Source organism: Acomys russatus, chromosome 1, assembly GCF_903995435.1.
Source record: "Acomys russatus chromosome 1, mAcoRus1.1, whole genome shotgun sequence".
NCBI lineage: Eukaryota > Metazoa > Chordata > Mammalia > Rodentia > Muridae > Acomys > Acomys russatus.
Window position 1 is genome coordinate 74756946 of NC_067137.1, and position 26224 is coordinate 74783169.

General features: G+C 37.9%; 2 protein-coding genes across 2 annotated transcripts in view; both read right to left on the reverse strand.

The window, feature by feature from the left end:
- The window catches only part of Klhl28 (kelch like family member 28), a 643595-nt gene that overhangs the window by 212145 nt on the left and 405226 nt on the right, over positions 1 to 26224 (reverse strand). The window lies entirely within an intron of this gene.
- On the reverse strand, positions 1757 to 4876 carry Fscb (fibrous sheath CABYR binding protein). The gene has a single exon (XM_051145851.1). It carries the CDS (start codon positions 4874 to 4876, stop codon positions 1757 to 1759), a length of 3120 nt encoding a protein of 1039 aa, XP_051001808.1.

Consider the following 26224-nt stretch of genomic DNA (forward strand, 5'->3'; position numbering starts at 1 on the left):
TTCCTTCATGGTAGCTAAACATTATGCTTTTCTATAATGTCCTTGAGGGTTGTGTGCTATTTTAGTAAAGTAGTGGGTGTTTGTGCTTCCCCAAGACCTATGACTTCACTATCCCCAAGCTTGAGAATATCTTAAGGACAATTAGGGAGCAGTAGCAGTTCATCACTTCCAAAGTATGCATCTCACTAATGTATACCCAGTCTATCCTGCCATGTTCGTCACTGTTCATAAGTGACATTGTGGGACAGGACTTGGTAGTTGCTTCCCTCATTTTGAAGTATCACAGCTATAAAAGCTAGTGCTCAGAGAGGAAGTTTTCAGATCATTTCCAGTCTATTGGTCTCTGGATCTTGTGTCCGAATTTTATGCTACCTTCACAATACAGATTGATCTTCTACCTCTGGGGACAACCAAGAGCAATAGCAACAGCTGGTATGTCTTGGCTAACCCTGTCCAACAATGGAAAAGAAGGTTTCTCATGCCTGGTGCTGGGGTCTAGTTAACTGTTTGGCTCTTGGAGGGAATATCATCAGCCCAGATAAGAAATTTTCACTTATTCGCTGACTTACATGTGTTATAGCAATTCTTAGTTGTATAGTTATAGTATTATTCCTTATGATTTTCCAGACATATTTAATGTTATTTTACTCTCCTTGTGCCTTTTTTTATATTTATTTCTCTCCCATACCACTAATAAGAATCCTGTTTTTCCCAATTTAGTCTAAATATTACTTTAAGCCTCTTATTTTCCTCTATATTTCTTCCACACCTCCACCCCTGACAATGTCCATTTATACTTTTGTAGTTTCTGAAGTTACTCCAGGTTATGAATGCACAGCTGAAGATTTCAATCTAGGTGCTTCATTTGAGAGAAAACATGTGACATTTGCCTCTTGTATCGGAGTTACCTCATTAGCTATGATCTTTTCTAGCTCTATCCTTTTAACTGAAGATTTAATAATTTCATTTTCTTTACATATGAATAGTATTCCATAGTATATATGAACCATATTCTCATTATCCATTCATGAGCTGAAGGCCATTTAGATTGTTTTCATTTCCTAGCTATTGGGAATCAAGTACCAATGAATATGGGCTGAATATGTCCATGTGGAGTAGGATGTTAAGTCCTTTGGGCATATGCCAAGGAGTGGTATATTTGAGTAATGTGTTAGATTTGTTTTTAGCTTCAAGAGAATTATCCATACTCATTTCCACAGTGGCTGTATCAGGAAACCAATGCTTGTCTCAGAATGAGTCAATAGAAAAAGAATAAAAGTTATGATGAATCATAACCAGAGAAAAGAATACCATGTAATTTTATATGTGAAAATAAAACTCAAGGCATTTAAAGCAGATGACATCTTCAAGGAAGAAACTGTCATTTCTCATATATATATATATATATATATATATATATATATATATATATATATATATAACAGGAGTTTCAGAATAAACAGTCATTGTCCATGGATATACTATATATAGTATATTTTAAGTAATAATGGCAGCCATAAATTCACTTCATTTTAAAATGGTTATTTTATATGCTAATAGATGTGAATGAAAATAATACGAAGGATTTTAAACTGAGACTGCTTTTATTCATTGTCCAACCTACATGCTCAGTATTTTTGGATGCTTTTACTTTAATCTACTCATGAAAGTTCTTCCAGACAGTGTCTCATTTTCTAAAGAATGAACTTCTAGAGTCCAATTAGGTTGTTAGCTTAAGTTAGGTCCTGGATATAGCTCATGAGGAGTTCTTTAACTCTATTTTAATGGTACCTTCTATTTTGAAGGTGGGGAACTGATCATCCTTGCACTTAGACACATCTTCAGAAACAGAATCTGTTCTTTCAGATTTTTTAACACCTGTAAAAGCAGCAGACTCTTTGTCTGAGATAACTGATTCCTGGACATCTTTTAATGGATCCTCATTTTCAGAGGTTTGCTCAGAAGGTGAAAGTGGATCTTCAGCAGGCATCTCATTCATAGGAAGATCTTCCATAGGAACCCCATTAACATCAGAAGACTCTCCTGCAGGGCTCTCAGGTGGTGGAGGCTGAACACCAGCAGAAGCCTTTTCAGGGCTCTCTTCAACTGATGTCAACTGGGCTTCCACAGTGGCTTCTTCTTTAAGATCCCCCTCAGATGAAGGATACCCAACTTCACTTGCAGGGGTTTCTTCAACCGGAACCACTTCGGTAAAGACTTCCTCAGCTGGTAGAGGCTGAACTTCAACTGGTGCCTCTTCTATAGGAGTCTCTTCAGTTTGTAGAAACTGATATTCTGCAGGGGCCTCATCTGAAGGAGCCAATGATAGAGGCTGAACTGCAGGACCCTCTTCTGCAGGGCCTGCCTCTGCCAAAGGAAGCTGAGCTTCAGCAAGGGTTTCTTCTATTGAAGCACTCTCAAGTGATGGGCGCTGAGCTTCAACAGTGGCCTCTCTTGCAGGGTATTCAGCTGGGAGAGCCTGAAATTCAACTGAGACCCCTTCTGCAACATCCTCCTCAGGTGTTAGAGGTTTCACTTCGACAGGTAAGTGTTCTAGAAGGATCTCTTCAGCTTCTGGAATCACAACTTCTTTTTCTGGAGCAAGATCTTCTAGCAGATCCCACTCAAGAAATGGAGGCTGAAGTTCTGAAGAGGCCTCTTCTACAAGGGACTCACCTGATGGAAACAGGACCATCACTTCAGGAAGGTCCACCTCAACTGGTGGAGGCAGAGCCTCTGCAGGGTTCTCTTCAAGTGACAGAGGCAGAGCTTCTGCAAGGTTCTCCACAGCTGGTGGAGGTGGAGCTTCTGCTGGGTTCTCTTCAGTTGGTGGAGGTGGAGCTTCTGCAGGATTCTCCTCAGCTGGCAGAGGCAAGGCCTCTTCTGCAGGTCCCTGCACAACTGGTGGAGATGAAGCTTTTTCAGGATGCTCCACAGTTGGTGGAAGTGGAACTTCTTCAGGTCTCTCTTCAGTTGGTGGAGGTGGAACTTCTGCAGGATTCTCCTCAGCTGCTGAGGGCAAGGCTTCTGCCAAGACTTCCTCAGCTGGAGGAGACAGAGCTTCTGCAGGAACCTCTTCTGTAGGACCTTCCACAGCTGGTGGAGGCAAAGGTTCTTCAGGGCTCTTCTCTGTTGGTGGACGTGGACCTTCTGCAAGGATCGCTTCTGTAGGGGCCTCCTCAGTTGGTGAAGGTGGACCTTCTGCAGGCATGTTTTCTATAATGGACTCCTCAGTTGGTGGAGGTGGACCTTCTGCAGGCATGTTTTCTATAATGGCCTCTTCAGTTGGTGGAGGTGGAGTTTCTGCAGGCATATTTTCTATAATGGACTCCTCAGTTGGTGCAGGTGGAGTTTCTGCAGGCATGTCTTCTATAATGGACTCCTCAGTTGGTGCAGGTGGAGTTTCTGCAGCCATGTCTTCTATAACGGCCTCTTCAGTTGGTGGAGGTGGACCTTGTGCAGGGCTCTCTTCTCTGAGGACTTCCTCAGCTGGTGGAGGCTGAATTTCTTCTGCTCGAATGTCTTCTGCTGATGGAGGCTGGGCTCCTGCAGTAGCCCTATCCACAGGGACTTCCTCAGCTGATGGAGGCTGACCTCCTACAATAACCTCCTCTGTAGGAAGTTCCTCAGATACTACATGGACAGTTTCTGCTGAGACCTCTTCTACTACCTGCCTAGTTAACGGTGACCGAACTTCAGCAGGTACTTCTATAGACACCTCCTCAGATGGTGGAGGTTGAACTTCACCAGTAGACTCTTCAGCAGTAGTAGGCTCCACTTTACCTGAGGTTTCTTCAAGGAAAGTCTCAATTGCTAAAGCTTGAACTTTCCCAAGCACCTCTTCTGTGATTGGAACCAGAATTTCAGCTGTTAGTTCTGAAGGAGCCACTTCCGCTCCTTCAGGATTCGGTTGATCAGAAGGCTCATCTGAAAAGCCCTCTTGCCCTGACAGAGGAGTAATATCAGTAGGGGGCTGTACAGAAGTAAGCTCATCATCTAGTGGAGGCTGTCTTTCCAAAGAATCTTTTGTAGTTGTAGTGGCTGTCCCAGAGGCAGAGGTCTCTCCAGCTGGAGATGGTGCTTGGGTAGGGAGCTCCTCTGTAAGGAAGAGCAATGCTTTAGCTGTGGCCTCATCTGCTGGTTGGGCCTGGAGTTCAGCAGAAATCTCCCCTTCGGTGAAACACATTATGTCATTAGATATTTCTTCAGTTGACACTACCTGGATTTCAAGAGAAGCCTTTATTTCAGCAGGAATTGTTTCCTCCTTTGACTTAGGCAGGGAGCTCCTCGGCATAGACATAATAGTAATTTCTAACTCACTGAAGTAGGTCTGTTGTTCTTTATCCACTTTATCTTTTGGGCAAATGTTCATCAGACTCCAGTCACCAGTACAGCTGGTCTGCTGAGATCTGTCTATTAAATGAGTGGCAGGTCTGCTTGTTGGAATCTCTACTTCTGGAACACTCTGCGGCAATTCAAGAGCTGTTTCTTCAGCAGCAGCTGGGGTTTCTTCAAGTGTAAGTGCTTTGTCAATGTATATGACTTCCACTTTTTCTTCCACAGCAGTGTCTGTCTGCAGCGATTTATCAGTCACGTCCTGGCCACGCTTTCTCTTTACCCAAGTTTTCTGAAGCTGAGAAGACAGTCTAAGAGACGCATATTCTTTTGCAGAGTAGTTGCCTTTGCTTCCAGAAATATTGCCAATACTGAGGGTGGCTTTGGGGGCAGGGGGTTGTACTACAGCCATGAGTTTCTTTTTTTCTGTTGCTTCAGTCTGCTGGGACTTATCTACCATTGGTTGGCTGGGTCGTCTTCTCCTTCTAAATTCTTGCCTCCCTAATGAGATAGGCTGTTCAGGTTCATCACTTTCTTCCATTTCTATGACTGATGATATTCAAATTTATCAGTCTTCGAGTAATTAATTATTAAGAATCATAAATGTACAGGTGGTTAAGTTTTTGCCTCCCTTCATTGAGTTTTTATATTGAGCTCACAAAAAAATCCATAAATTATTGCATTCTTTACTACAGTCTTGTTGGATCCCACCTTATTCATTCTTCATCTTTCTTGTTTTATCTCTGTTAGGACAAATCTCAGTTTTAGAAGTTTCCCTCAAGTGTCTGTGACATCACAGCCACTTCTTAAAAGTTCCGGAAGTTATATTCCTAGCAGTTTTAAACTTGGAGTATTCACATGAGCAATGACTCAAAGTAAGGTGTCTACTTAAGAAATATTCAAGATGAAGAAGCATTTCTTTCCCAAAGGAACAACAATTTAACTCCAAGAATGCCACTAATTGTTAAGGTGATACTTTTGAGCTTGCAATCAGGTTCTTTTCCTCTTATTAACAAATTATAATACAGAATTCAGTATGTTGGAGCAGGTTTTCAATTATTAGAGTTAACATATGTATAAGAATGCCTGATAAATAGATATTTATGCAGCTTAAAAAGAAGCTGTTATTATCTTGACAGAGTTTCTCTGTGTTATCTTGACTCTCCTGGACTCACTTGGCTCTCACTGGACTCCTAGACCAGGCTGGCCTTGAGCTCACAGTGATCCGCCTGCCTCTGTGTCCTGAGTGCTGGGATTAAAGGTGTGTGCCACCACTCCCAGCTTCAAGCTGCTGCTCTTTAGAGGACTCATTAATCAGAAGTCAATATTCATGGAAGCTCTACTCTATTGCTTTTAAACTTCACTGACTATAGTGTTCTACTTCCAAAAGCTAAGTCAGGTTTTCAGTCTTAAACAACTTAAGGTATTTAATCTTATTTCTAACTATTTTAGAAAATAGTTTATCCAAAGTTTTGCAGATATGAGGCCATTGAGTCTATATGTCAGGGTGAAAAATGTTTTTGAAGCAGTCTTTATAGATTCTGTTGAACAACCACATGGAATGAATGCTCCAAGGGAAAAGGTGATCTATCTGGTAGAAGTAGACGCTTTCACTGAGCAGTTTGACAGCGGGGGGGGGGGGGAGAAAATGAAAGGGGATGAGAGGAGAGGCTATTCAAAATACATTGTATACATTTATGAAATTGTCAAACAAAATTAATAAAAATTTCTATTGAAGAATTGGAAAAGAAAACCCCAGTGAAGTAGATTATAGGTGGCCAGATGGATATATTTACATAATATGATATATATTCTAACAAAAGCATGCAAGGAAAATATAAAGCTTTAAAATGCGCTCACAGAAATCAAAACATGAACATTTGCTAAATAATATCATTAATCTGAAAATATTTTAAAATTTTCTCTTTTGCTTCATGACAACATAAAAGCAAATTGAAGAAACTCTCTGTTTTTCACACAATAGTGTTAAGAATGAGTCCTTGTACCTTCCTCAAAATTCATAAATTGAAACCTAAACTCAGAAGTTGCTCTAGAACCTTCTAGGAAAAAAACCTTCTAAGTATGTAGAGATAGACCAACTGGCATACTGATTGTCTTAGACTTCCAAGTCTCCAAAATGCTTGACAACAACTGACTGAATATTTCAAAGAATGAGTGAATATTCCCAATACAAATAGATAATGAATATTTGTGAAGATTGATATGCCTATTATTCCAATCATTACACATTGAGTTCATATACTGAAATGTTAACATAAATATTAAATCATAAGCAATATATGTATTTACTATGTCAATTAAAACTAAGCATAAATTAATAATTTCATCTCACCTAATTATGACCTAATTATCATATCATAGTATATTCTATGTTTCTACTACTAATAGTGCATGTAAATCAGGAATGACGATGTATAACATAATCAGTTAATGATTTTTATGTTTTTAAACATTTTTTATTTTTTACATATACTTTTATATTATTACACATATATACAATAAACTACCTATGACTTCTGCCTCACCTGCTCTTCAGGTTGAATAGCTGGGGCATTTATTTCGGACTCAGAACTGAGGAGTATTTTGATACCACCACATGTGACATATTCCAGTAATCAAAGAACCAGACAAATTTTCTAAAAGGCTTCTGACAGATAATTTGCATTTAATTTTTACCAAAAATAAATTTTCTGAATAGGATTTAATTTCATGTAGAATTTTAATGAATTTAAGATCCATAATTTAGAAGTATCAGACATGCTTCAAATTAATATAGACCTAATACACAAATTGTGACCTATAATGATTTGTTCCTACCTGAATAGATCAGATAAGATAAAGTCTGAAATATGTTTCTGAATCAGTGGATGGTAAGGGCAGAAGGTGTAAAATTTTAATTTCTGTATGCCTAAAAGTAAATTAAATTAAAATGTCAGGAGAAACTACTGAACTAAGCCAAAATATCACATAGAGATTTTTAATGTCCAAATCACGTTAGAAATCAGTGTAAATATAGAGACAATAGAAGACTGAAGATCATTAGTTAAAACAAAATTATAGGTAAAACTCAATGACCAATAAATCATGAGAAGATAATTTTACTTCTAAAACAGTCAAGATAATATCAATACAAAATAACAAAAATTTGTTTTAAGAATAACACCCCCAAACCAAGAGCACTATGATGAATAGTCTTGTACTTTACTAGAGCTTAAACTGATACAATATCTACTATGGATATTTAAAAATTATTAAGCTGTAATCATCATATATTATATGAAAAAAGAATCTATTTTAATACATCATAAATAACAAATACATAAATAAAATTACATATAAAGTTTCTAAGTTCTACAAGTTCCGTGTATAAGAGCCTAACTATAACTGATATACATTATATATTTGAAATTGTTAATAAAGTAGATTTTAAAACTTCTTACATACACAGAAAACATAATTATATATCATTATGGATATACTAATTAAGGTTAAAACAATGTATAAATTTATCAAAAATTAAAAACATAAAATATTCACATGTCAAATAAAATTTATAAAATTCATATTATTTACCAACAATTATACATTCAAAAATCCTGAATTTTGGAAATTCTAATTTCCTCAAGGAAAAAATTTTAGCAGGTATGTATTCCAATGATATTTCGGGTGTTTGGGAAAACAACCAACAACAAAAACAACATGGTTTCCTGCCCTCATGGACTTTATAGTTCTGTAGGAAAACAAGCTAACCTGACATCTACAGTATGTACTAGTGGGCCTGCAAAAACCATTGTATATATGAACTCACTGCGGCACTGGCTATATACGAAAGATCTGCACAAGACTATATCAGTCAAAATCCCAGCATTAATGGGGTAGTGGTTTATGAACTCTTTAGGCTTGAAGGGCTTTTGGTAACTGGTGGCTTCTGGGAGAAGAAATGTTGGTTTTCTTCAAGAATGTTACCTACCCCTAGGGGACTGCTAGTGCTCCAGCAGGGCATCCTACTGCTACACACCTGCAGGGAGCAGGAAGTGGACTCAGTAGGATTTTAAAAGAAGAGCACATGAAGTTGGTAAGAAAAAGTGTTGAGGGATAGAAGGACCTGGGTATGTCAGGAGCTCTATAAGGAGACCAATGGAGCCAACAAATCTGGGAGGAGGCGGGGAAGGTGCTACAGAGACTGAGGCACCAACCAAGAACCATGCATGGTGGGGACCTAGACCCTCTGCTCAGGTGTAGTAGGTAGGCAGCCCAGTCTCCTTGTGGGTCCCATAATATGAGGAGGAGGGGCTACCTCTGACATGGACTCTGGTGCCCACTTGCTGATCACTTCCCTGTGGCAAGGCAGCCTTGCCAGGCCACAGAGGGAGAGAATGCAGGCAGTCCAGATGAGACATAATAAGCTGAGGTCAGATGACAGGGGAGGAGGGCTCCTCCTTCCTGAGGACTAGGGGAGGGGAAGGGGGAGGGGGTATGAGAGAGGGAAGGTAGGGCTGGGAGGTGACAAGGGAGGCAAGCAACAATGGGATGTACAGTGAATGAATTAAATTTTTTAAAAAAAAAATAAATTCTTTTAAAAGAAAAAAATGATGTGGGAAGAGGGGAGAAATTGGAGGGGAAGGAATGGGGCCTGGATTTGATTAAAACATGTGTGTAAAATGCTCAAACAAAAAATGTAAATCATTAAAAGTACTTTTAGGTGATGAGGAGAGAAAGGTTCCGTAGGAAAGGGTATAGAATTGAGAAACCATTTTTTAAAATGTGGGTGTTGTGTTATGAAGAAAAGAAAAAAAAAAAAAAAAACGTGAAGGGAGCAAGGCCAGGTGGCAGGTGGCAGCACATGAAATGTGCTGGAAGAAGTTAAGGGACACAGTGACTTACAGACTGCATCAGTAAATACTATTTTTCTTTAAATACTACAAAGTACTTAAAGGGGGGAATTTTGTATTGCTGCCAATGCAATTGGCAACTTACAATTAAGCTGTGGTCACTTGCAATTAAAGCAATGCAAGCAAATATACTATCTCATAGTTCCATGAGAGCCAAGGTTGAGAGCTGAGGTAAACATGAGCTAGGTTCTCTGATCTGAATCCCAGCAGGCCTAGTTGTATTAGTCAGAGGCGGGATTGTATCCAATGCTCAAAGTCTCTTCCTGGCTAACTAAGCACTGGAAGAAGCTTCAGAATGCCTCTAGCTCCAGGTATCTTGCTGGCTGACAACTGTATCGGTACTAATAGCTACTATCATGTCCTGGTCAAAATAGTCCCCTCACAGTATGGAAGGTTGCAAGGACCAATCTCTTTTCAGTGTGATAGAGGCAAAGTTTCTAGTTTTTCATACAAGTAAACCTAATCAGGGGAGTGAATATCCCATGTTATTTAGAGACTCCATGCATAACCACATATTGTATGTTGACAGTGTGGGGCAGGAATCTTGGAGGTCAACATACATGTAGGTTTCTGTAAGAATAGAATTCAAATAGTCAGCTAGAATGCTCACAAGAAAGGTGAGCCCCTGGCAAAGCTCTCACTACCATGCATTTAAAGTAGAATTGCAACAGGAAACTAGGACTGCAAGTAAATAATGAATTGGCTGAAGTGTGGATGAGAAATAAGATGAGGGCATATTGGTCTATGTTGTCATTAACAAGAAATGGATTAAAACTAAGGGACAAAGTAAATGAAGGCTTCTAGGAGAGGGAGAGTTGGTTTTCTTCAGCTGTGTGGCCCACGGTAGGTTACATATATTCCAGTGGACCACGATTGGATTCTGGATTATAAAGAGACTTGGAAAGGGTAAAATGATAAGGTGACAGCATCTTAAAAAAGAAATGGCTATGATCAAGATGCATTGTATATTTGTGTAATTTTTCTAATAAATAAAAAATTAAAAAGAATTATAATGTGTATACTTGTGTTAAATCTATGAGAATATAAACACCACTTACTGAAATGCTGAAAAGGCAGGATACAAGGATGAGCTATTGAAAACAATATCCATGTTAAATTGAACATTTTGATTTTGAAATGCCTATGGGAGAAAATGAAGATGTTAATAGGTTTACAAGATAAACACTTGTGAACATCATTGGAAATACAAACAGTATTTACAACCATGAATTGGATATGCTTACCTAACTAAGTCCAACAAAATGAGAATGTCTACAATTGAACATCCGAACCAATAAAATACTTAAAGTAATACAGGATAAAAGCAAGCAAATTATTACTAAAGGTGACTATAAATAAACAGAAAATTAGGAATCTGTGTTGTAGACACTACAGCAGAGAATGTTTCAAGAGAGTGGTTACTTTTGTTGGAGGATGTGAATGTATTTGATAACTGAATTTACTTAAGGCATTTGCACTGAAGGGTTCATCTTGAGGCTATGTGGCACATACTGGAAGAAGGAATATGGTCACAGGTTGGTAACTCTCAAAAAGCATTAAGTTAGAGATGGTAAAAGAATGTATTTATTGTCATACTAAGCAATTGGATACTTCCAACTTTAGTAGTAAGAGAATGGTAAGTAGCATCTTTATATTGTGTAAACATTAAAAACTATGCCACCAAATAATGGTAGACAGATAAAAATCATAAATAGACACATCCAGGTGCTGTGGCGCATGCCTGTAATCCCAGTACTCGGGGAGGCAGAAGCAGGTGTATCTCTGTGAGTTTAAGGTCAGCCTGGTCTACAAAGCAAGTCCAGGGGAGCCAAGGCTACGCAGAGGAACTCTGTTTCAAAAAACAGAAATGAAAAAGGAAAACACAAATTTTAATTATAAGCACAGAAGAAGCAAGAAGGAAAACTACATCCCAAGGAAGTTAACTACATCCAAGAAAACACACAAATAATTCAATTGTAGCAAGACCAAAAGAAGGCACATACACACACACACACACACACACACACACACACACACGCACACGCGCACACGCGCACACACACACACACGCACACATGCACACATGCATATATACACACACATACACTCATGCACACACGCACACACACATACACATACACACTACCACCACCAACATCAAGATAACAGGAACTAACTATAATTGGTCATTAATATCTCTCTCAACAGGAATAACAAGGATTCTCAGCCCCGAAACTAAAAAGTTGCTTGGGGAAAGCCTAGTGAGTTCTTGTCTCAGCCAAATGTCATAGCTTCTGTAAGATCCCATATACCTCTGTTCATACAGTGAGTGTGTCTGCCCTCACCTTGTCCTTCATTCATTCATGCATCAATCCTCTCCCATTCACTCTTTCTCTTAATTTCTGGTAAAACTGACCAAACTGAATATTTCCCTAGGAATCTACTGAATAAGAAGATCCCTTATAAATTTAGCAATCTGGGGATATTTTATGTCATAATGTTTGAGGCTATCATATGGTATATAGTTCAAAGTTAGCCTCCAGTTAGTGAGAACGTACAGCTGCCTAAAGTCCCTTCTCTCTAAGTGACTTTAGAAAATGCTACTGATTTCTTAGAATTCAAAGTGTTCAGAACCTACACTAAACAAATTAAGGAGATGAAGAGGCAGTTTATTACTATTTTTAAAATATGCTCACATGAGAAAATGAAATTAAACTTTAGTTACATTATACCAGGCCCTTAATACACAGGCCACATTCGAGGAGGCAGAGGCCTAGGGAAATCACTAACTTAGTTCCTCTACAGCAATCCAGGAATCCTTCATCAGCATTGAGGTAACTTGGCAAGGAAGACAAAAGTGATCACCCTGCACAGGCCATAGAACAACTGATACTTGGTCCTCCATTATTCCCTTTAAACAAAACAAAACAAACAAACAACAACAACAAAAAAAAAAACTAGATAAAATGTAAGTAAGATGCAAACTAGGAGTCCAAGTCTCTGATCAGAATTCAACTTCTTACAGAATAATTTATCTTCTTTAGCCTAACCCCAAAATTAGCTAATCCAGCTGCTTTAATTTATTCAGAAAAAAAAAAGTTCTAACACAAAGACACCTTTTCTGAGAGCAATCATTTACTATTGTCTAATGTTTTTCTCACCCAAAGATTTAGAGTCGCTCCACGGATTTAACATTTGTTCCCATTTCTTCTTTCTTGACAAATTAACTGCAAAGAAAAAGTTTTAAAATCTCATGTATAGATTAAAAACTTAGAATATATAAAACTATATGACAAAATGGATAATATAATAAAATATTAGATTGTCCTTCCAAATAATTTTTAAGCACTGAGCATCACTTCCCCCTATTTGTGAATATAGGAGTGAAAATCCTACTAGTATGAATTTGTAGAGTATAGTCACTTACAAAATTCCTAAGTTCAGTCTTTTCATACACTAGAGACATATAATCCTGTTTGAAGAATTAATTGTCCCATGTTTAGCAATATGAATGGGTTCTTTAAATGAAAATAGAGCTTAGTCCCTCAATACATTTTGAAAAAATGCAAATTATATAGATGAGGAATACTGTAAATACTAAAATTTCTAAGTCCCTTTTGGAATTTTCCTAATATAATAGAGGTAGAAATCCTCAGACAGGGAAGAAAGTACTGAAAATGCAAACTCAGCTATTTGGAAGGCTATTAAAAATTCTTTATTATAAAAAGAAGCCCAAAGATTTTAAACATGCCAAGAAAAAATATTCTTAGACTAATCCTCTAGGGACAAATTATAAACTTGCTGAGAAAGAACTTTAAAGGGATGTAAGCATCCTTGCTATCCATTCTGACTTTAAATCATACAAGACTTGCAGATCATTTGCACAAACATAAGCACCAGAAGTTTCTATAGAAAAATATCCGACTTCAGTTTGACTCAGATAATCTGATGTCCTGTCTACTTATAACCTCCCACCTATCCCTCCGCCCTCTGGCTAGTTTCATTCAATGATGGACTGACATGTTTTAGAAAGAAATCTTGTGCAATGGGATTGTAGTGTTTAAGATATAGCTTAATTTTATCTAAATATCAGGGTGAGGTCCAAAGCTTGAGTGAGCCTTGACTAGTTTTCCCACAGGGACAGCACATCTCAATTGTCAACCAGCACTTGTTTGCTTTATACAGTTTGTTATCAAATATTTTTAATCTCCACATATTCTGTCCACGAAAGCAAAAATCCCAACATACAAAAAAGAAGAAAGCAGTGCAATTAAGAAGAATATATCTCTATTAAAATAAGACATTTAACTTTTTATTTTATGGAAATTTCACACTGCACTACTGTACTTACATTATTTCCACCCCTTTCCTTCTCAACTCCCCCTCTGTCACCCTCACTCACTCTCAAATTCATGACCCATTATTATACATAAATATGTATTTTTATTAAATATTTTATTTTTACATGTACATTTATATTATTATACATATATAAAATAAGCGACCTACAGCAAGAAGAACCATGAAACAATTAGGAATTGAATAAATGTCACATTCATAATGTTTTGGATATTTGTATTTGACAGCATTGAAGAAAACATCTTTCTTATCTTGGTGCATCTAAAATTCTGAATGTAAATCAATATCTAGCATATATTGCCATTATTAGCTTAAAATATCTATATAGACCTAAAAACATCTTAGCTCCTACACAACTAATCTTCATTATAAAAACTAAACTGTCTGGTCTTCAATCCCATCAGAGACTTGAGAAGGAATAAAATTGATTACCTGAGTATACAGGGAGTACAAGTTAGTAGCTTCCCAAAGGAGAAGATGGTAGAGACAGTTTGCTACCTGAGCAGTCATCCAAAACTCATCATCTTCAGCCTTCTGACCCAATATATCTTGACAGACACACTTGTGAGGCAGGAACTATTTAGGACTTGCTTACCTTGTCTAGGCAGAGTTTGGCCATTGTCTCTGCCTGCATCCAAGCTTGGCCTTTTTTAGTCAGAATTCTGTCTGTGGTAGAAATGAGGACATTATGCCCAGTGGCTTGTTTGCCATATTTGAAACTATCTCCATAAGAAGGTTCTTTGATGCTCATCATCCTCTTTGAGGTAGGCTGGGTATTGCCAGGAATTAACCTGTGTCATTGTCAATGAATCTTTAATATAAGAAAAGCATCTTTAAGTGCCATATTCTGTATGTCTCTGAGGTTTTTGAAGACATTATCTATTTTACCATATCTTTCTATAGAATCATACCTATCTGTTATACCTAGGATGTATATTATTGTGATAAAAATAGACTAGTAATTGATATGATCATGATTTGATCAACTAACAATTTATATAACTTACTTCTCCTAAACAACCTGCAGTAGTGCTTTCAAGATATTGGAAGTAAACCTTTTATTATAATTGAGTTGTATGGGTACAATGTCATATACTAGAGTAGAAATAAATATAGTATGTGGGAAGAATAATCTTAAATTTGATTTCTATACCAATATATCTAAAGTTAAATTTATTTTGTATCAATATTAAAAATTCTATACCAGTGAATTAAAAATAACCTTGTGAGTAGCAAGGCATTAAGTTGAGAAATAGATTAGAAATACCTAGGGATGATAGGACAAAAAGTAGATAAATATGTATTTTACACACATATTTATACATATGTGTAGGTATGTATGTATGACATACTGAGTCCATTTAGTATGTGGTTACTGTTGACAATTAGGTATTAGATAACCTACTAGAGCATTTGTTGGTGTCAAAAACTGAGTCTCCCTTTCTCAGCAGCCACTGCTTACTTATAGCTCTTCATCTAGGGATGAGACTTGGGAGATTTCCTTCATCCATGTTGGCATGTCATCTGGTTTTTACATTAAGCATGTTTTGTTCAGGCAAACATATTGTTGAGATTTCATGGGTAAAGCCTCCTGTCTCATATATAAGGCACCATCATGTGAGTCATGCATTGGTACTCTGGCTCTTATAATCCTTCCATGCCCTCTTCCACAATGTTCCCTAAGATTTAAGTATAGAGATTCAATCGCAAACATATTAGGTAGAGTTGGGAACCCCATGACAATATTGGTCTCTATATACTAACCAGGTGTGGTTTCTCAATCACTGTTCAGAGGAATCCATGAGATTCCTAAAACAATAGACTATTTCCTCCAAGGATATGAAGGTAAAACACTATGGCTGGAGACACTGCATGTTTAGGAAACAGAAGTTAGAAGGATCAAGCTATAACCTTGCTAAGGACTACCTTCCATAGTATCTGAAGGTGTTACTCAAAATGCCAAAGGAGGAAAGCAGCATTCCTACCCAGGTGCAACGCCTGTGAACCACAATGACCATCCTGGAAAGATATCCACAATGGTGAGATATCAGCGCTTTCATGTTGGTGGTAACTAACAGATGTCTAATTGGACTTAAGGCCCATCCACTAAATGGGTTAGAAGTCATTCCTGGTACTGTAAACCTAGCCAACTACCTGGGCCTGGTAGAGTCATAGACTCTAAAGAAGATCCTACTAGTGCAATTTTGTCAAATGCATGTAATTTCTGTTTTCCAAATAGTTATCCTTATACCCATAGATAAGTACAGCTCCCACTCCTCGTCAAAGAAGCTTGTTTTTGCAGGAGGAGGAGCCAATTACTGAAACAGTCTTGTCTACTGGATTGAATGTATAAAAAGCTAAAGTCCTAACTCAGCATAGCCATGTAAGTCCTTACACAGGATGTGCCCAGCCCTTGCTGAAAGGTCAAAGCTCTCTGTAGACAATAGAAACGGTTGCACACTCAAATGGAGCACAGCACATGACTCTGGAGATTCGCTCTGAAAGTCTGACTTGTCAGCTCTAGCATATAAAGCACTAAACCCAAACACTGTTCTCCAATGATAACATTGTTCCTAACTGCTTGGCACCAAGGGTTGCGCTGCAAACTACTGACAGCAATAAAAAGCAGACTGAGGAAATGAGATCTTCTCTCCCATTTTGACATGGCATTACACTGTATGTGTTCAGCATACAGCTAAATCCTTTTGACTAAGCATGAAGCCCTCGGGGTTTGAAAGAAAAGTTTGACAATGCATTTAGAAACACTGGAAAGCATCAACTTGGTATAAGTTTTTCTGCTTCAATTATGCAAACAAGCCACTATACTTCACCCTTCTGTTTTGTGTTCTGAGAGAGCTGTGTAAAACAATCCTAATGGCACCTTCAGAGTAAATGCCAAGTCAATTAACAGAGATCAAATCAAAATTGTCTCAACCTGCAGCAGTGAATTCAAGAAGGCATTAACTGAAATCAGGTCTGTTTGACACAAGCTGAATACTGATATTGCATCAAATAAGAATAGGAATTTCTAAATTTTGAATGGTGCAACTGGATTCAGGTTACACAAATCATAGACTACCTAAGAACATGTAGAGAGGTTAATTCTCCACATACATGTGTGTGATTATAAACAAAAATCCTAACTGTAATGCTGAAATTTCCCTTAATGAGCTGAAAAACCACTGCATAAGATATACAGTATAAAAACAAAAATCTTTCAGAGGAGAAAGCAATAGTGCAATCTTCTAGTTAGCTTATAAATATCTGTGGCTCTTCCTTCCATAAGTGCTAACTTTGATATTGAAAAGAAAGAAGAAAACAAATAGATCCTAGCAATCTTTTAAAGATTACAATAGGTGATATGAAAAGAAAAAGTCGACAATGCTGCCAATAAACATAAGCTATTTCAATTTTTTTTCAAGGTTTGATTTCATGATAGAGAAACACCTTAAAATGCATTAGTACTCTAAGGCATCTCTTCTCTGTGCTTACATATATCATAAAAATAGTAAGCCTTCACAATGAGACCAGCTGACAGGCCAACATAGACATGGGGGATCTCACAAAGCATCATCTCTAAATGCAGAGCTACAGACAACTAAGTCCTACTAAGAAAGGAAAATCAGGCTTCCCTATTGATGAACCTCCTAATTTTTTATTCCATATCAAGTGACCATCTCTAAAATTATATACGTACTAGAAAAATTAAATAGACCCAGCAAGTTGTCCTTACCTATTGGAATATATGTATACATGTAGCAATAATAAAATAATAAAAAATAAAGTAATGTCGGATTTGTAGCTCAGTGATATTGACAAGGCCCTAGGTTTGATCCTCATAACTGAAAAAACAAATAAGAAAATAAATACAAAAAAATCAAAATATAACTTTCTGGGTATATACTCTGGAGTGGAATAGCTGAGTCCTAAGGTAGTATTATTTCCAATTTTCTGAGAAATTGGGATTAATTTTCAAAGTGGTTTTGCAAGTTTGCATTCCTACCATAAATGGAGGAGTTTTCCCTTTGCTCAGCATCCTTGCCAGCATGTGCTGCCACATGAATTTTTTTTAACACATCTTTATTGAAAGATAAAATAATTCATATTACATCTCATTTTCTATCCCATCCCATACATCCTCCCATTCCTCCCACCCTCCCACTTTCACCCCAATCCCATTCAGACAGGTGTAAGGTGGAACCTGAGTCATTTTGATTTACATTTCCTTGATGATTAAGAATGTCAAGCATCAGAGGAAGGATAGCAGGCTACCAAGAAGAGACTTGATACCTTATGAGCATATACAGGGGGAGGTAATCCCTCTCAGGCACAGTCATAGGGGAGGGGAGTAAGGGGAAAATGTGAGGGAGGGAGTAATGGGAGGATACAAGGGATGGGATAACCATTGAGATGTAATATGAATAAATTAATAAAAAATCAAAAAAAGAAAAAGAAAAAAAGAATGTCAAGCATTTCCTTAAGTGTTTCTCAGCTATTCTCTATTTCTCTGTTGAAAATTCTCTGTTTAGTTCTGTGCCCCATTTTTTAATTGAAGTATTTGGTTTGTTGGTGTTTAATTTCTTGAGTTCTTTATACATTTTGGATATTAGCCCTTTGTCAGATGTAGAGTTGGTGAAGATCTTTTCCAAGTCTGTAGGCTGTTGTTTTGTTCTGTTGACAGTGTCCTTCACCTTACAGAACCTTTTCAGTTTCATAAGGTCCCATTTATTAATGGTTGATCTTAGGGCCTCAGCTGTTGGTGTTCTGTTCAGGAAGTTTGCTCCTGTGCCTATAAGCTTAAGGCTCTTTCCCACATTTTTTTCTAACAGATTTCATGTGTCTGATTTTATGTTGAGGACTTTCATCAAGTACATATGCTCAACTATGTTCATAGCAGCTTTATTCATGATATCCAGAATCTGGAAACAACCCAGATGTCCATCAACTGAAGAATGGATAAATAAACTGTTGTAGTTTACACAACTGAATACTATTCAGCTATTAAAAACAAAGAAATCTTGAAATTTGCAGGCAAATGGATGGAACTATAGACAATCATCATGAGTGATGTAACCCAGACCCAGAAAAACGTGCATTGAATGTACTCATTTATAAGGGGCTATTAGCCCAACATAGAAGTCCTCTGAGGAACTCCACCCAGTGGGGGGTTCAGGACAGATACTGGGACTTGCATCTGGACCGTGGTAAGAGAGCTGAGAGTTGTATAGAAGAGTGGGGGCATGGAAGGACCTGGAAGGATCAGGAGTTCCAAAGAGAGACCACCAAGGCCAGTGAATCTGGACATAGGGGGCACTACACAAACTGATGCACCAACCAAGGACAATGCATGCAGAGGACCTGGACTCCCTGTTCATATGTAGCTGATGGACAGCTCATGCTCCATGTGTGTAGGTAGAAGGGAGAGAGGGGACTGCCTCTGACATGAACTCTGGTACCTCCGATTTTATCACTGTCCCTTGGTGGGGCAGCCTTGCAGGCACACAGAGGAAGGAGGTGCAGGCTATCCTGATGAGACCTGATAGAATTTGATCAGACAGTGGGTTAGGAGCCACTCCTCCACTGACAGAGGTCTAGGGGAGGGGAATAGTGTGGAAGATGGAGGGAGGTTGAGATCTGGATGATAAAGGCAATAGGATAACAATCGGGATGTAATGTGAACAAATTATTATAAATAAAAATACCAAAAAATTACTTTGTAGTATGGAGCAAAATATAGGTGAAAGTAATAACCAAGCCAATCTGTTCTTCTTTTGAGGAGCAATTTTTCTTATTTTGAGCAGATAAAATCTCAAGAATACTGAGCTGCCAAATTAAAAATATTACCAATTTTCCTGAAGGATTATGAATGATCCTGAAATAAATTTATATTCAACTAGTTGAATAACACTGTCAGAACACCTGGTGGAACTTTAAATAATTGCTACATACTTATTATTAGTAACAAATAGACAGAAATGTGCTGCCCTTCCATAAGAGAAAATATAGATAAAGCCATGTAAAGAGGATGAACTGGGACCACAGGGGTATCCAGAGATGGCAATGCTCTTTTTTCCAAGCCCAAAATAAATTGTCTATACACACATCATTTACCTAATTCTCCAGATTCATGGTATTAATTTTTATTTGTTTGAATGACTTTGTGGAATGCTGCTAGAGTTCAAGCAGAATGCTAAGCAGTTCCCTGGAATTATATGTTTGTATACAGTCTGCCCTAAGAAGTTTATGTGATGATATCCAGAACTTATGAGCATATTTGCTTACAGGGAAAGGGGAACAGAAGTTGTATATAGAATTAAAACATTGTTAATCAGCTCAAGTTTTGATGAGGGATTATCTTGGAAATCCAAATGCATCGAAGAAAGTCATAAGTGTAAAATAGTGGTATGAGGGATGGTTTATAGAGGCTATGCAGGTAGAGTGGAAGGTGGAAAAAGGAGCCAGGAGCCAAAAAATAAAGAACCATGTAGAAGTTGACAAAAGGCATTGAAGCAACCCTTTGAAGCCTAGCTCACACTTTGATTTTTTCCCAGTGAGACTCAGCTGAAGGATAAAAGATCACACTCTTGTTACCCCCTCAAAGGTGTGGTAATTTTCTAGAGCTACAGTGGGGAAACCAAACCACTACTTTAAGTCTTCTTTTATTTTGCTTAATCCTAACAGAAGTCTATAGCTTGTTACTGCTGTTTATTGATGAAAGAACTGGGTGTTACAGACCCTGGGTAACAGTTCTCAGAACTACCCTAGTCTGCAATTGCTACTTATTACTGTGCTGGACTTCTTACATGGCTTGACATGTCCAAAAACTCAGTATTCCAACTCCCCACCATGTATTTACTTATTTTAACAAAAGTTTGCACCAAAATCCAAGAAAGTTTCTCAGTCAGGAGAAATAAGACCTACTGTTTAATTTTACACTAGGATGAGTACAGTTAACAATAACATACTGGGTTTGGGGGAGGGGTTCTGTTTGTTTCTTGGTTTGTTTGATTGTTTTTAGGCTTAGAAGAAAGACAATTACTTTTATGCTTTCATGCGTCTGTCAAAACAAGTCTAATTTAAGGATTTAAGAGATGGTTCAATGGGTAAGACTGCTTATTCTCCAAACACAAGGACCCCAAACCCCAACACTCACTTTAAAAAGAAGACATGGCTTGTACATCCCAATAATCCCAGCATTTGGGGACAGCGATGGGTGAACCCTGAAAATGCACTGGTCAGCCAGCTTACATGAAACATCAAGCCCCTGACTCAGTGAGAGACTCATTCTCAAGGTAGACAACAACAGAGGAAACACTCAATGCCATGCTCTGGTCTCCACTTGGGTGCAAAGGCATATACATGAACACACTAATATAAAGGCACCACACACAACATACACCATGCATACATGCATATACACCACATGCACACAAAACTGGATACATTGAACTTAAAAATTAACGTCAGATTTCAAATAAACTTTACAAAAGGTAACATCACTAAGACTGTACTGTTTCAGTGCATGCAGCATTGGTGCACTGTGGCTCTCTGAATGCAGACTGGATGGAGCATGGTCTAAAACAATGGGACAGTGACTGAAAGCAGGAGGGTTATTCACGTACTTGTGAGCAATGAAGCAGGGAAGCCTCTGACAGCTGCTGATGACAAGCAGAGTGGCTCCTGCAGTCTATCAGACTCCATAAATGACAACAAGACTCTCAGCAATGGCTCCTACCAGGAAAAGCAACTGATACCATTTTTCAGTGTTGACAGACTTAAAACAAACATTCCTCTTTCTGGGGAGTTGTTGAGCAGACACAGTATAATATATGGACTGACACTCACTGGACATAGATTCCTCTGTTGAAGAACATTAATGTACATCACATTCTAACAATAACATTTGAATTGTGATTTTCTCCTTCTGATTTTTTATCATTTGTCATGGAAATAGGCTTTGAATGAAATCTTGGGGTAAGCATGAATCCCCTCAGATGCCCCCACTCCAGGTCTACCAATTCTTTCACACATAAAGGAACCAGATAAATTTGAACTTGTATACCTACAATCTAAACAAGTAAAATTTGTACTTAGCCATTAAGCAATTCCTTTAAAATCCTCTCGAATTCTCTGGCAGTGGTTTGAGTTCCACGTAAGGGCTTAGTATAATATCTTCTGCGCTTCCTCCCCTGCATTTCAATCAAGCCACCTCATGCCATAATTCATGCACTCATCATTACTGTCATAATGACCAACAGCTACAAATGCTTGTTATTAGTCCACAATAGCACACTAAAATCAGATTAATCTTGGTTAACACCACATACCATGAATTATGTACGTCTTCTTATATATTTGCACAGAGCTAAGAACTACATTCAAGCTCAAGGACAAGACAAGGCCAATCCCGAAGTCTCATCTCTGAAAGATCAATAAACTTTGACCTGAAAAACACTCAAGACACAACGACAATGCCAAGTTCTGAAAATTAAAAAAATTAGCATGAAAAATATTAACCATATAATAGAAAATTGAAAAAGGCAAAACGGAGTACTAATGAGCCAGAGAAATAGCCATGCAACAGCTAACATTCACAGGAATGGGAGAAACAAAGAGAGTGCATTATAATGAGTAAATTGTAAATTCTTGTTTGTTTGTTTGTTTTTATTTTAATTTCATTAATTTATTCAGATTACAAGTTAATTGTTATCCCATCACTTGTATCCTCCCATTCCTCCCTCCCTCCCATTTTCACCCTATTCCCCTCCCCTAGGTCTATGACAGAGGGGGACATCCTCCCCCACTATATGTTCATAGGCTATTAGGTCTCATCTTCATAGCCTGCTTATTCTTTCTTTGATAAATTGTAAATTCTTAAAGGTAAGGTCCACAGAGCTGAAGATGTAAAAGCCTGCAGACCTTGGGGCTGAGCAGCAGGCACTGATTAAGTGGTGCTCCTGTCTCAGCAACTGTGAGCAGATCAGCAAGCTGGCACCAGTCACCACTACAGAAAATGGCTTCTAGAAAGAAACTGCTGTTCTGGGGAACTACTGAGTAAAGTAGGAGATGCTCCCTGCACCTGCTTCTCTAGCCTGAGAGGGTTCCAGAGTTCCAGAGCTGCTTGCCCTAACAGGAGCCAGGCTGCCAGCATCAAGAAGGCAACTTACAGTGTCCCAGCTCCAGCAGAGAGGCATCTGATAAGTTACCAGGACATGATGCCATGTTTGTTTCTTTGTCCATTTACTCATTCACTCATTCAGATGCATTTTAAATGTCTCATATATACTATACATTCAAAAACACAAACAAAAGAAAGTCCCTGTTTTCATGGAGCTGACATTTTGGTAGGGAGATAATGATAAACAATATACAAATATTTAGTACTTTGGGTTTTAAAGTCCTTTTGAGGATGAGTAAATTAGAGTAAAGGAGTTTAAAGAAACAGAGCCATAAGCAGTATAGACAATAGATAGTATGTGAGTGTGAAACTTCCCCCACATGCTACTGTTTGAACACTAGTTACCTGGAAAGTGGTATTGTTTGGGAAAGTTGTAGGTTCTTTACAGATGGTGCCTTGGAGAGGAAGTGGAGAGATGAAGGTGGCCCTAGTAGATTTTATAGCCAGCTCTGAATTCTTGTTTGCACTGTGCCTCCTGACCACAGACTCAATGTGCCCAGCTGGCCTCCAGGTCCTGCTCCTGTCTGTAGCTGTTGTCAGGTCTTTCCCAGTCATGTTAGCCTCCACCTTCAAACTATAAACTGAAAGAAACATTTCCTTCTGAAGTCATTTTTCTCACAGTACTTTGTCACTGAAGCCAGAAAAGTAACTAATACAGGCACGATAGGTAAATGATAGGCAGAAAAGCCATGCTACCTGGATGTGAATCCTAGATCATGATCTTAGGCACACTCCTTAATCCACGCTACCTCAGTTGCTTTATGTCGGTCAAAACCAATTATGACTATAAATATTAACTTAATTAATTGCCATAGGCACTAAATGAAGAAATACAGATATCTTCCAGGACATAATACCATTTTCTGGAAGAGTCTGATATTAAAATAATAAAGGTATAAATAGCCTAGGATAGTAGATATATAAAAGAAGAGGGAGAAGGTGCTGAAATAGTAATGAGAAAGAAACTTCTCACGGACAAAATAAATCCGGTACAGGGGATTCAGTAGGTAAAACAACTAACTTTGAGAGGGCTGTAAATGAGACCAGCTCTTCATAGGAGAACAAGATTTAAAGTAGACAAACTATGATGGCTGGGCTGGCGAGAGAGGGTTCAGCAGTTCAGAGCACTCACTGCTCTTCCAGAGGACCCAGGTTCCATGCCTAGCACTCATGTAGGGTGGCTGGTGGCTGACAGACACCTATAACTCCAGTTCCAGGAGATTTGACAACCCCTTCTAGCCTCCACAGGCACCCATACTCACGTAGCAAACACCCACACATACATAGGAATACAAATAAATCTTTTGTAAACAGATAAAAGGGGCTGAGGACACTGTACAATAATAAATAGTTATGGAAGAATTCTAGAGAAAGGGCAGAGAGGAGGTAAGAAAACATTTACCACTTAGTACTTCACTACTAACACAAGAAAACACCATGTTAGAATAACAATAGCCTCCTGATGGTAAGAACACCAAAGCTGTTATTACATGCAATAACAGGTATTTCCATAGCATCATCCATTTCACAGAATGTGTTCCTATCTACTTTTTTGTTGTTCAGAATAAAATCTGTGAAACTGGTCGATAACATATACCCACAGTGAGAAATGGAAGGAAGTTCAATAACTCCCAAATATTTGTCAAGTGCTACAGGAGGGAATAGATACAGGAACCTAAAACAAAATCTTACAGAAAATGTTAGAGGCACTAAGACATTTTCATATCATATGTGTGAAACTGTACATGATTTCTAAGCTAACGAATGCCATGTCTAAATTTGAAAAGAGCCTTTACTGTGCCTCTCTGCCCCACGAAAAATAAAAAAGGACACAGTGCTTACTATGAGATTCTCAAAACCTGGGTTTGTCCCAGCACCCATGGTGGAAGGGAAGACTGACTCCTAAATGGTGTCCTCTGACTGCTACCCATACATACATAGATAAATTACTACTACTATTAATGAAGAAGGAGGAAGAAAATAAGAAGGAGGAGGAACAGAAGAAGAAGAAGAAGAAGAAGAAGAAGAAGAAGAAGAAGAAGAAGAAGAAGAAGAAGAAGAAGAAGAAGAAGAAGAAGAAGAATCTTTAAAACCCTATTAGAACAGCATTCCAGTTATATGAACAAATTATCACATGAAGTATGGATCATTAATGGTGCAATGACAAGGCCACTTCACAGATATCCTGTCTTATTGGAAAACATCCTACAGCTATGGATTCTCCACATTCCTTAACACACTGAAGACATGATATGACTCAGGCTGAGAGATCACTCACTTTCCTATCTATGGGTGGTTCGTAGTGTCACTTCAAGAAACTCCTAGTAAACAGCAACATGTTCTTCGCACAGACAAAGACTATCACAGTAGAATTCACAGTAGCTATTTAAGATAACAGAATAAGACATAGATTCCTAGAGTTGACCCAGATCGTCAAGACCCACATCCAATCTTTCACTTTGATGGTTTTGTAAATTAAAGTAGAGCAAAGTGACCTACTCAAGAATACAGATTCACAGTTTGATAGTGGCAGAGGGAGGTCTAGAATCTGGCATCCTGTGTCTCCTAAACAGTATTGGGAGAATTGTTCAGGAGACAAACAACCTCAAATTAAAACAGACACAGGGGAACGAAAAGTGGTGGGTAATCTGCTCAAGACAATGAGATAAAGGTAGTGCATTAGTCTATGTATTTCTCAAATGATGGTTTCCAAATTTTAATTCCCAAAGCTTCTATTACCTCTACATTCTTACTCATTTGTAGACATGGTGAAGTGTGACTTCATTTCTCAGTGTTGGTATTATTTCAAACCCATCTGAAAGCTGAATATACGGATGCTAATAGCTTCATCCTATTTAACTCCTAAAAACACCTGCCAATATATCCAATTAAATATGTCATCTCAAATATTGTATTTGTTTAATAAAGCAAAATGTATATTTTTTCTAAAGGGGCCCATTGATATTTTGATTTGTCCTACTCAGTGTTATTTAGAAAACACTATGTCATCAGTTGGAGGTTTTATTTTTTAAAAAATCACATCAAAATTAGGATATAGATTAATATAAAGCAACACATTTGAAGGTTATGGAGACTTATTTCATGAAAAATGTAATTTTAAAAAGGTTATTCTAAACAAAATGCCACAGAGCAATTTATCAGACTTCAAAAGCAAGGAGGAAGAAGAATATACACAGAGTGCTACATGCCAATGAAGCACTTCTAGTTTCTATGGTAACCAACATAAGTGAATACCTTTTTTGAAAATGAACTAGCAAAGTCAGTGAGATGTAAATTTACAAATACAGAAAACTAAAGAACCAATCCAATCCTGTGAACAGTAGGAAGTTCAGAGGTTTTCCATAAGTGGAATTGTATCTAAAAATGTATGTCTGTGTGGCAGTGGCTGTTGATAGGACTTTTTAAATTCACTTTTTCT